Source organism: Protopterus annectens, chromosome 2.part1, assembly GCF_019279795.1.
Source record: "Protopterus annectens isolate FY-2018-M chromosome 2.part1, PAN1.0, whole genome shotgun sequence".
Taxonomy (NCBI): domain Eukaryota; kingdom Metazoa; phylum Chordata; order Ceratodontiformes; family Protopteridae; genus Protopterus; species Protopterus annectens.
Genome location: NC_056729.1, coordinates 360,617,899 through 360,630,629, shown reverse-complemented (window position 1 = coordinate 360,630,629; position 12,731 = coordinate 360,617,899). Strand labels below are relative to the sequence as shown.

The window sequence follows — 12,731 nt, the reverse complement described above, 5'->3', positions numbered from 1 at the left end:
CAAAAAACCTTGAATACCGAATTTCCGAACTGCAAAATCTCGCCCCCTTTTTGACCCATGCTAGCACTTGTCTGTAGGTGTGGCATGGTTGGAAATGTTGAAATTCGAGTTTTTTCAAAATTTTAAAGTTTTTGCGATTCTGTTTTCGCGGAAACGGTTCAGTGATGTGGCCGTTCGGTATTATGTGATCGACATTATAAAGGTAAACCATTTAAAACAGTGCTCCACAGCTGAACTGGTTAGGTGAATTAAATCTGTAAAGCAATAGCCTATGATCACTCATATTAGTGAATGTTACAGTGCACTAATACTGAATCAGACAAAGCCGATTCAATACATTAAGCTGTCCTAATAATTCTGTTCACAGCACAAAGTGAATATGTAAACAGTGTTGCGAGTCTCAGTATTTAGAGAATGCATCCATGTGTGGAACACAGTGAAGTACAACCTGGAGATTTAGATAATGAGAAACTACAAGTCTCAGATATCCTCGTCAATCACTTGCTGCTGCTGACTGTTACTCAAAAGCACATATTCTATTTCTCAGGCAGTGGTACAAATAATGTGAGAAAGTATGTACTGTAGAAATGTCTTGAAAGTACAGCAGAATGTGGTGAATCAGGGTTTCAGAACTATAATTCAAGGCATATTAAACTAAGACATATACAAGGGTTCTGTGGAAGAAAGATTTCAGGGGGTACATATGAATGCATCCAAAGCCTCACAGAAGCATACCTGAATTACCATTGCATCGTTAATGTTTAAAAATGTACTTGTTTAAAGGCGCTACAAACAGGAAACCCACTACAGCAATTATAATCAGATACGAAAAGGTTAACACTTTTACAGCAGCTGGTCCCTTAATAACAACAGGACTTTTTTTGCTGAAACTCCATGCACTCTTCTAGCAAACATGTACCTTTTCAGTTGCTCTATGGCATTGCATTGATTTTGTCTACCATTAAGTTCTGTTTCCTGAGTTTATCATTACTGCATACATTTTGTTCTTGATGTTATTACTTGCAATGAACAGTCACTAGTCTGCTTACTTTGTATTCTGCTTTGTACCTTGTTCATGTCTCCCCTGAAAAGGGGAACAATTATTCCATTGAGATGAGAAGCTACCAGAATTATACAAAAATTATTAGAATATAGATTTTAGTTTTACAGTTTTACTTTTGGACATCACAGCCTAAATAAAGGCTGAAAGTATGATAAAATGGATATTTAAAGCTATGAAAATAAAAGTAATTATGATAGTGACTATTCAAAAAACACAGGTTTGTGTTCACTAAACAAACGCAATGACAAAAAATATGAGTTCCATTAAGAAGCTGTAGTAAACCTATCTATGGAGGCAACATAATTCTATTTTTTCAGTGCAGAAAACGAAATATGACAAGATGGAAAAATCTTAAGTGTGTACCTACATCTGCTGTTATGTCATTAAACTTGGTGATAAAGGCATGCTTGACAACATCTACTGCAATCTCAGATCCAATCACCATGCATACATCTGGGAACAGAACCCAAAAGTGATCTGTGGAATAAAACAGAAAGTAATCAGGCACTAGAAATGTAGCTTTTGTTTTAATTGTTCAGACATTACATACAGTTCATGCATCTTAAATGAATATGCTTATTCTATTATACTCTAAACAAATCAACTTTTTAAGAAGTGAGTGCATTAAATACGATCTCTGTTCCAAGCACAGCAGTAAAGTTCCTCTGAGTGACAGACACATGTAAAGCAGTAGTTAATGATGAAACAAGGACAGCATCAACAGTCTTATAACAGATAAAACGTGATTGCATTTGTGCTTTACAGTGACAGCATTCTAAATTAAATGTACTAAAGTGTAAACTCCTCGAATATAAGCTTGTCCTTCCAAAACTTCAACAGTCTACACAATAAGATTAAGTTCTGTTTCCCGAGTTTATTACTGCATGCATTTTGTTCTTGATGTTATTACTTGCAATGAATAGTCACTAGTCTGCTCATTAAACAGGACATTTTTATAAGTGGCATAGGTACATATACAGGAATATAAAAGAAAATAAACCATACTGACATTCTGTTTATTTCCATGCAGTATATAATTTAACACATTTATTGGAGTATCACTTAAAACACGGGCAAGCATACAGTTATGTAAAAGAAAACAAATCATATTAACATATTCCAACTTACAAACATGCACCAGATATGTTGTTTTCTGTACAACTATTACCATTCCATTACATACATTTATATAAAAGAAAACAAATCATATTGACAAATTCTTACTTACAAACATTATACACTAGATATATTTTTTCTGTATAGCTATTATCATTCCAATATTATATACATTCATATAAAAGAAAACAAATCATATTAACATATTCCAACTTACAAACATGCACCAGATATGTTTTTTTTCTGTACCACTATTATCATTACAGCATTACATACATTTATATAAAAGAAAACAAATCATATTAACATATTCCTACTTACAAGCATTATACACCAGACATGTTTTTTTTCTATATAACTATTATCATTTCAACGTTACTTAAATTGCTCAGCTGTTGCCTTCCCTTAACTCTTACTCCTCCTCACCCTCTGAAACATTATATTGCATGTACTATTCCCCCAGATTCCATTTTTATGCAATTTGCTCTTACCCTTTTCTAAAGATCTCACTTTAAATTATTTTATCTCTATAACAATATTCAATACTTCAAATACAGTTGGTTTAGATTTCGGTTTCCCTTTTCTGGGAATTGTTATTTTGCAGCCAACAGAATTAAACTTAGTAAGGCGTTACTATGTTTAGGCAATTCAGATCTTGCATCCCAGCTCAAAAAATAATTTCCTTAGTTATACTGATTTGTTAACACAATATTTTAGACAGAGTATGCTGACTGAAATGTTTAAGGTCTACCAACTCATACACTCCCAAAACGTATGTTCCCCGGTACCTCTTTCTTCCTCTTCACACTTCCAACACTTGCCATCTGCCTGAGGAAAAATGCTTCAAAAAATCCTAAATCTTCTAAACTTTGTTGCATACTTGGGAGCCATACATATGTCCTCCCATTGTTATCTTGTGAATTGCTTATTCATTCTCTCTCTTCAATATTTTCTAACATTCTCTGAATGATTCCTATAGTTATCATGCAGCATTTTATATGCCCTACTAGCAGCTTCTATTCTACATTCAAATAAAAACTCTACCGGGGCAGGTCTTTCACTTAGGATTCCCATATTCCTTTCCCTCTGCCTATACTCTGATATCAATCCCTGATAGAGAAGGTAGTCTCTAGCCTGCAGTCTAAATGTTTTCTTGGCCTTTTCCCATTCTATTATCTTCCCTCTCTAATTATTTGATCCCAATATTTTGTCTCCTTTGTCAGTTTTCTCCAGTAAATTCCACCCCTCTATAGTCTATGCTCTGTACCCCTAATTGCCGTCATCCCTATTGGCAAAATCTCCTGTCTGTATTCTTGTTTGCTTAGTTCTTAGAATACTGTCTGCTACTTTATGAATATAATATTCTGTATGGCTGTTATTCGCCTTAAGGATCTACTTCCAAAATCTTACTCTCTACTTAATTCTTGAATTTCCCAGTTTCATCATTATCATCTTTTCATACAATGAATTATAGCTTTCTGCTTGTGTTATGTATTTGAGCATTAACTGTGCAGCTTTAAAACATCCACTCAAGTCATGTAATCCTAACCACCTTGTTCTGTTGGAAGGATTAACTTATCCCACTTGACCCTTGACCTCTTCACATCCCAGATAAATTCTTTCAAACTCCTTATTATTACTGTCCACAACATTTCCTCTGGTTGATAAAAATATGCTTGACACGTATATAAAACTAAAGGGACTAAAAACATTTTCAGTGCTATCCACATCAATAAACAAGAGCTTCCAGTCTCTCAGTTGTTTTTTTAGAGTCTTCCCATGTATTCTTTAGCTACCATAACAGAATCTTTTTTAACCCATACTCATAATACTTCATGTTATCATGTCCCCATAAATATGGGTATTGTTGGACTAATTCATGTGTGGGTACATAGTTTACTGCTATAGCCTTTGTTTTATCTTGATTAATTTTATATCATGAAAAGACATGAAACTCTCTCAAGATGATCCACAACATTGAGATGTCCTTTTATAATTTTAACAGGTTTAAAATAATACTGTCTGCAAATAAAGCATACCTTTTCTTAATTACCATACCAAATATACCCTTGAATTTATGAGTTCCTTATTTTCTTTGCTAATGACTCTAAATATACAGCAAACAACAAATGGGAAAGAGGATACCCCCTTCCTGGTTCCACTGTTCAGACACAACTTGTCAGAGAGGAACCTTCCCATTTTAATTTTTGCCTCTGATCCCTCATATATCCTCCTGATTAACCTTATTACTGCATTAGGGAATGCAAATGGTTCCATTGCCCTCCTCATAAAATCCCAGCTTACTCTGTTAAATGCTTTCCCTGCATCAAGGCCCACCAAAAACAAAGGTATTTTCTTACACTCTGCTTCCCTCGCTTAAATTTGTCAAATGTTTGCCTCCCTTCCAAAAAACCACACTGATCCATACCTATCAGTTTGACAACACATGTGCAATTCTTTTAGCTATTATATATTATACAAAAACCACTTTATAATGACGGTTAAAACTGAATGCTAGGTCATTACTGTATTTAGATATTACTGTCACCACTGCTTTCTTCCATGATGCTGGTGCTTCCTATTCTTTTAAAGTAGTGCTAAACAAAATCTTCCAGACCTTTATCACTTTCCTCCCTTACAGCTTTCAAACTTCTACAGGAATACTATCTATTTCCAGTGACTTTCCTGCATATTGGTTATATATCAAAGTTTTATCTTAGCTCCTGTATTAACTGTTAACAGTTGAGCCTCATCTACCTCTAACTTTGGCAAACTTAAGTCTTCTATGATTATTTAATTTGTGTTCTTTCTTGATTTCCATATTCCTCTGCTTTTTATAAATTTTCATAAAATTCCTGAAAAATTTCCAATACTTCCAAAGGATCTCTGGCTATATACTTGTTATAGGCTCCCTCAGTTTGGTAACACCCTTTTCTATTTTCTGTTGCTTACGTCATTGTGCTAAAAATGTTTATGCACTGGAGTTATTATCAAAAAACAGTTGCTTAACAGCAATCTTTCTGAACTCATGCATATTATTCGGATACCCCCTTATTTTTTCTTGAGAACTCTGTGGTTGCACCTCTTCTTGTTTTGTGAGATTCCCTTATTCTGCAATACTTTAACCTATGTCAGCCCCTCTAAATAATTCCTGTTACTCCTTAACCATCTCTCTTTTTTATTTCTACCCCATTTTAAACTCCACTATCATTTTATCCCACTCACTAGCTATAACATCTGAATACATTTCTATCTGCCCTAATAACTCTCAAATAATTTCCACTGTCCATTCCTTAAATTCCTCTCTTTTTAACAGGTAGGTGCGGAAGTACCAGTGTCTAATTTTTATTCCATTTATCTGCATTTTATCTCAGCTGTAACTGACACACGATCTGAAACAGTAATTGGATGTGTTGACACTTTCAATGTTCCCGTGAAATATTTTCTGTCTAGTCTAGCTAAGTTACTGCACCTTGGGAAATGAAATTCAGTATACATTTTAACAATTTTCATTAACTCAAATATTACATAAGTGAATAAACTCCTGCCTTCCCATAAATTTCACTCTTCATCTTGAACATTATTTTGCATGTACTGTCCCACAAATCCCATAGCTTGCACCTTCTTGTTTTCTAAATATCCTATTTTCAGTTATTTTATTTAATTTAGAACATTCAGTATTTTGATTTCAACTGGTTTAGAATTTGATTTCCTCTTTTAAGTAATTGCTTTTTTTTTTGCAGTGAATGGCATTAAACTTAGTAAGGCCTTAGTGGCAACTCAAATCCTGTATCCCAGCTGAAAGAATCATTTCCTTTGTTGAAACCATTTGCTACCTCAATATTTATGACAAAGTATTCTTAGAGAATTTTTCAAATCTACCTGCTCTTTACATTCCACTACCCCCCCCCCCCAAAAAAAAAACTGTCTCTCTTTTCCCATCATACCTTATGCATTTGCTATCTGAAGTAAAATTCTCTTAAGTCTGACTGGGGTATAAAAGTATCTATGCAAATACTTCCAAGCAAAATTCCTAAACCTTCTGAACACTGATGCATACTTGGGAGGCATACAGATGTCCTCCTATTGCTCCACTGTATATTGTCTTTCTATTATCTCTTTCCAATTTTTTCTAACCTCCACTGATTCTTATAGTTATCATGCAATATTTTATATGCTCTCCTAATTATCTCTTTTTCAACAGAACTTCTGTTCTACACTCAAGTAAAAGCACTATCAGAGTTGGTCTTTCTTTTAACAATCCCCTTTCCCTTGCTCTTTACCTATACACTTATCAGTCACTGGTAGGGAAGATGATCTCTAACTTGCAGTCCAAACATCTGCTTAGCCTCATCACACTCTTATTACCTTACCCTCTCCAGTTACTTGCTCTACAACCTTGGTTCCTTTGCTAATTTTCTCCAGTAAATTTCAGCCCAGTCTTGCCTACTTTCTCTATACCCTCACATGTAATTATCCCTATTGGCAAAACTTTCTTTCACCATTCACATGTTGGCTAAGTGTTAGACTTCTTTCTGCTACTTTATAAATATAATATTCTAGGTGGTGGTTGTTATTTGCCTTAAGGACTTGCATCCAAAATCCTACTATCTTATTTCTAGAACTCCTTCTCCTGTTTCATCATTATCTATTTCACTTTGAGTTATAGACTTCTGCTTGCGTTATTCATATTAGCCTTAACTACACATCTTTAAAATATCCCTTCAAATCAGGTAATCCCAAACCAATTTGCTCTACGGAGAGGATCACCTTACCTTACTTAACTGCTGCCTTCTTCCCCTCTCAAATATATTTCTTCAACTTGATATTAATTATGATCCACAACTGCTGCTCTGGTTGATAAAAATACACCTGACCTGTATGTAGAACTAAAGGGACAAGAAAAGTTTTAACTATCTGTATCTTACTATCCATTCCCATAAACAAGAGCTTCCAGGTATATTCAGTTTGTGTATTATTATCTTTTTAAGCTCTTTCCACATATCCTTAGCTACCATGATATAATCTTTTTTAATATATTTACCAAAACAGTTTATCTTATGTTCCCACAAATATACTGCTTCACCAATTCATGTGTAGTTACATAGTTTACTACTACAGCCTTTGTTTTATCTTCAGTTATCTAATATCCTGAAAAACGTGAAAATGTATCAAAATATTTCACAAAACCAGGGTATCACTTTCTGGATGTATCAAGTACAAAATATCATGTATGTATAAAGCTATCAATGTTTTTTACCATACCAGTTATATACTTGAATTTGTGAGTCCCTTATTTTGTTTGCTAATGGCTTTAAATGTAAAGCAAATAAAACAGAAATGGGAATCCAGTAGTTTGTTCCATGGTAAAGGCAAAAATGATGCCTCTATACCAGGAAAAACAAGAAGCAAATGCCAATAAAATTTTAGTCTTTCTAAGTCACTTTTTCACACAAAACACAGTAAAAAGCACATCAGAACACCTTGCAAGTCTGAAAAAGTAAAACAAGTGTAATTTCTCCAAAGTAAAAAAAAAAGTTATGTCTTACCATAATGTTCCATCTGTGTTGTTGATCTTTCATTCATCACTGATGGGTTTTGGTTCTTAGCCCTCGGAACCGATTTGGCCTATTACCAAGCTTGTGCCAGCCAAAAACTCTTGAGCTAAGCTTCTACCTAGAATGCCCTTCTCCCTGTTACCTCAGATCAAGTTTGCTAGAGATAGAGAAGTAAAGCCAAGGCCACTTCTGTGCAAATACCCTAGGACACCACTTAGATCCAAAGCATCCCCCAGGAGCCTTTGGTGGGGGAAGAAGGGTGGGATGTGATGAATGAAAGAAGATGAACACCACAGATGAAACGTTATGGCAAGACATAACTTCTTTATCTGATGTTGTTAATCTTCTTTCCATTCATCACTGATGGGACAGAATCCCAAGCTACCTTGAGGTCCATGGGTGGCCCTTATGGAAGAACGTTCCTGAGTACCATTGAGCTGAAGGCAGCTCTCCCTCTGGAGACCAAATCCAATTTGTAATGATTGATAAAGGTACGAGGCTTACCCCAAGTGGCTGCAGCGCAAATGTCATCCATGGAAACTCTGGAATGGAAGGCTATGGATGTTGCCATAGATCTTGTGGAATGGGCTTTAACCTTAGGCATAGGTTCTTTTGTGAGAGAATAGATAAAACATATGCAGTCCCTTAGCCATTTCGATACCATAACCTTGGAAACAAAATTTCTCATTCTAGGCCCAGAAAAGGAAATGAAAAGCTGATCAGATTTACACATAGGTTTGGTCCTGTCTAGGTAGAATCTCAGCTGCCTGTCCACTCTAAGGAATGTAGGCAGTATTCTCCTTTATTGGAAAAATTTGGAAAGAACACTGGTAGGTCAATGGTCTGGTTAATGGAGAAATCAGAAACAACTTTGGGCAAGAAGGATGGGTTCGTCCGGAGTGATACTCTGTCTTTAGGGAAGACCAGACAGGGTCTTTTGGTACACAATGCCTTTAGCTCAGAAACTCACCTGGCTGATGTGATGGGTACCAAAAACAAGGATTTCCAGGACAAGAACCTTAGGTCGCTCTTCGCTGTAGGGTCAAAGGGGGTTGAGTCAAGGACTGAAGGACTAAAGTAAGGTTCCATGGTTCTACAGGCTGTCTGAACGGAGGCCTGATGTGAGAAGCTCCCTTGAGAAAAGCTTTACATAAACACAAGGAAAAGAGAGGGGTGCCATCTAGACCACTGTGGAAATTAGAAATCGCCACCAGGTGTATTTGTATGGTACAGGCAGAACCTCCATCATCAACGAAATTAGACAGGTATTGCAGCACTGCAGTCACTGGAGCTGAATACGGGTCTAGCATGCTATCTTTCACCAGGTGGAGAACCTTTTCCATTTATCCTGCTATAGTCTTCTGTTGGATGGTTTATGAGAGGCCAGAATGATGCCCTGAACTGGTGAGGTAAGATTAGCTTGCCTGGCAACTAACGGAAGTGGAGAAACCAAGCCGTTACCTTGAGACTGGACAGATTCGGGTGGCTCAACCCTTGGGGGTGAGTAATCCAATTTTGAAGAAGGTCCAGAATCCACGGCGGGCATACTAGGTGAGGCCGAAGGAAGGAGAACCAAACTTGTCGAGGCCAGAACGGGGCTATGAGGATCACCTTGCATCTCAACCGAATATCTTTTTTAGGAATTGTAGAATCTGTGGGATGGGAGGATAAGCGTAAAGAAATCCCATGGGCCAATCGTGGATCAGAGCATCCCTCCGGGGAAAACAGGGCAAAATAGCTGCTGCACTTATTGTTCCTTGGGGAGGTAAAAAGATCACAGCAAGGCTGGCCCCAGTGGCTGAAGATTTCTGTTGCCACCTCGGGGTTGAGGGACCACTAGTGAGGCAGGAGTATGCATCTGCTCAGTTTGCCTACAATTAAGTTGGAGCTCACCGGGATATGCGTTGCTATCAGAAAGAGGTTGGACGCTATCACCCACTGCCAAATTCTCATGGCCTCTCAACACAGGAGGTAGGATTTGGTTCCTCCTTGCTTGCTGATATACCAGACCACTGACATATTGTCTGACTGAATTGCAATTGCCCCAGAAGGGAGAACCGGATAAAACATCTGCAAGGCTAACAGCACCTCTCTCAGTTCTAGAATGCTGATATGCAGGTAGGCCTCTAAGGTGGACCGTGTGCCTTGGACTGTCTTTGCCTGGAAATGGCCCCCCACCCAATTAGGGAAGCATCTGTGGTCACAATGGCCCTGGGCTGAGGGGACTGGAATGGGCGACTCCAAAGTCCTGCTTCTGGCCACATCCACCAAAGAAGGTCCTGCTTGCAGGAGTTGGTTATGTGAATCTGCTAACTGATGGGGTGGTAGTTTGGGAACCACTGAGAAAGAAGGAGCCACTGCAGGATTTGCATGTGTAGCACTATCAGAATTGAAGCTGCCATGGATCCTAGGGCCTGAAGAACCTCCTTTGTTGAAACTTTTGTTTGACAGAGTATCACCCGGAGCTGGAGCTTCAATCACTGGATTCTGTGGATTGGGAGCGACACTAGACAGGACCGGGTATTGAAAACTGCTCCGATGAATTCTATTTGTTGCGTAGGAATAAGATTTCATTTCTCCCAATGTATTGTTATTCCCAAAGTTTTTGCCAGAGAGAGTGTATAATGCAGGGCTGTTACCAGAAGATGCTTGGTGGGGGCAGTGAGGATCCAGTCATTCAAATATGGAAACACCCAGAATCCATGTAGTCTCAAATGAGGTGTGACCACTGCCATGCACTTTGTGAGCACTCTGGGTGCTGCAGAGAGACCGAACGGCAGGGCATGGAACTGATCGTGACTGGCACCTAGTCAGATGTGAAGCAGACTCCTGGAGCGTTTCTCCATTTTGATGTGGTACTACACATCCAGGAGATCTATCGAGCACATCCAATCACCTTCCCTTAAAAAAGGGAGAATGGACTGAACCATGACCATCTGGCATTTGGTTTGAGTGACAGACTTATTGAAGCTGCTGAGATCCAAAATGAGTCTCCAGTCCCCTGTCTTTTTTTGCACCAAAAAAAATCTTGAGTAGAATCTGGATCCGCATTGGTTTGGTGGGACTGGTTGGGTGACTCTTTTTTGAGACAGCTTTATTATCTTTGAAGCTGCTTCTTCCCGTTGACTGGGTGGAACATTGGGAAGCTTTTTTGGAACCTTTGGTTGACAAGAAAGGGGGATGGCGTAACCTCTGGTGATTATACTATGCACCCAAAGATCAGTGGTAATAGATTGCCAGGCAGCTTGGTGCAGAGTAAAATGACCCCCGACTGCTTCCAGAGGTAAGCAACTGGGCTGCTCCTCAGGAGTGCTGGTAAGGCTGTCCAGAGAAGGAGTCCCTGGAGACTTGGTTAGGAGGACCCCCTCTGCCTCTGTAGGGGCGTCTTCTGGAATTGTCATCCTCTCTGCCCCTGGGGGTATCACCACCACGTGCGGCACGGAAAGGACTTTGAGATTTTTTTTTTGCCACATGTTCCCACTCCTCTGATTCCTGGAGAAGGAATGTTGAGTATTGGAAAACTGTAGGCCTACGTCTTGTTCTCACCTGGCTAGTGTGTCCTTCACCTTGGAGTCAAAAAGGGACGATGCTTCAATGGGAGCATTCAAAAACGAAAACTTGAAAGGGTCCACAAGGACACAAATGTGCATCCAGGCAAGACGCCTCATGACAATGCCTGAATCCGCTGCTCTAGCTGCCCCCTTGGTTGCATGTGACAGCAACCTCATGGACAAAATGGAAATCGATTCCAGGGTTGCGTGCTGGGAGGCCACAAAGGGCTTGGCATCCAAACCTGTCTTTTTAGTCACCTCAGGTCAGCTTTGTAATCTGGCCAGCTATTATATCCTTGGCAGAATTTAATTGATATACCTAAGGCTACTGCACAAGTGATCAATATGATGACTATTGATTTCCTTGTAAAATTTCAGTTGCACTTTGAGAAGTGTATTATCAGAAAAACAAAATGGCCGCGGTGGTGGTGCTGCGGTAGCGTTGTCGCCTCACAGTAAGATGCTGTCCGGTTCGATTCTCAGCTAGAGCGTCTTCTGCGTGGAGACATGCGTGAATGAGCGTACCTTCGTTGAAGGATGTGCATAAGGGCTGGTAACTCGGCACGTAAAAATCAACTACCAATCATTAGTGGACTGGAGTTCCGCTGTGGTGACCCCTAACTGAGAAAAGCCGAAAGACACAACATTATCAGAAAAACAAAATCTGAGAAGCATTTCTGCATGGCACCTTTGGGAAGTAATGAACCTGACAAGTGAAAATTTTCTAAGTAGTAGCAGAAGTATCTGCTACTTAAGTCTCTTTCATGAGCATCAAACACAAGGTCAGATAAGGACAGTATTACTTTCAGAGAAAGACAACTACTCATGTTTAAATAAGTGAAGTTAGCCTTCAGTCCTCATCCTTACAGGCCTTGTTAACGCATGACTGCTCACATGTATACAAACATACGACTTGAAGGAGTCTGCAGTTTGAATGCTACTTGCTGCTACCACTTGCATGGGCTCACTTACATACTCGTGTACATTTATCTCACGGTCTTCTGATGTGTTCAAACAGCCTGTCAGATAGGAACCCTCCAACCTTAGGTCTTGTTTTGAGCCTTCATAAATCCTACAGTCACAAAAGTGGAGTACCAAACAAATCCAGGATTACATAATACAGTATAAATCAAGCCAAACACAATCCAGGAATCATTCTGAATAGGCTTAGAACACGTATTCACCTAAGTGTTTTCACACCACAAATTCATGGGGTGAAACCACTTATATGAACAAAAGTTATAAGCCTATTCAGAGTGGTTCATGAATTGTTTTTTTTTGGGGGGATATATTCAGTAATCAATCCTCCTAATTATCCATATTACTATATCAGGGAATGCAAATACTGCTACTGCCCTACTCATAAAATCACAGCTGACTCTACTGAATTCCTTCTCTGCATTAAGACACACCAATAATAGCAATATTTTCTTACACCCTGCT

General features: G+C 38.7%; 1 protein-coding gene across 2 annotated transcripts in view; it reads right to left on the bottom strand.

Annotated features, from left to right (window-relative positions):
* Positions 1-12,731, bottom strand: part of TAPT1 (transmembrane anterior posterior transformation 1) — a 1,296,801-nt gene that overhangs the window by 265,017 nt on the left and 1,019,053 nt on the right. For both annotated transcript variants that reach the window (XM_044062200.1, XM_044062199.1), the window contains exon 9: positions 1,431-1,540. In XM_044062200.1, the coding sequence (XP_043918135.1) occupies positions 1,431-1,540 (110 nt within the window). The remainder of the gene's footprint in view (positions 1-1,430; positions 1,541-12,731) is intronic.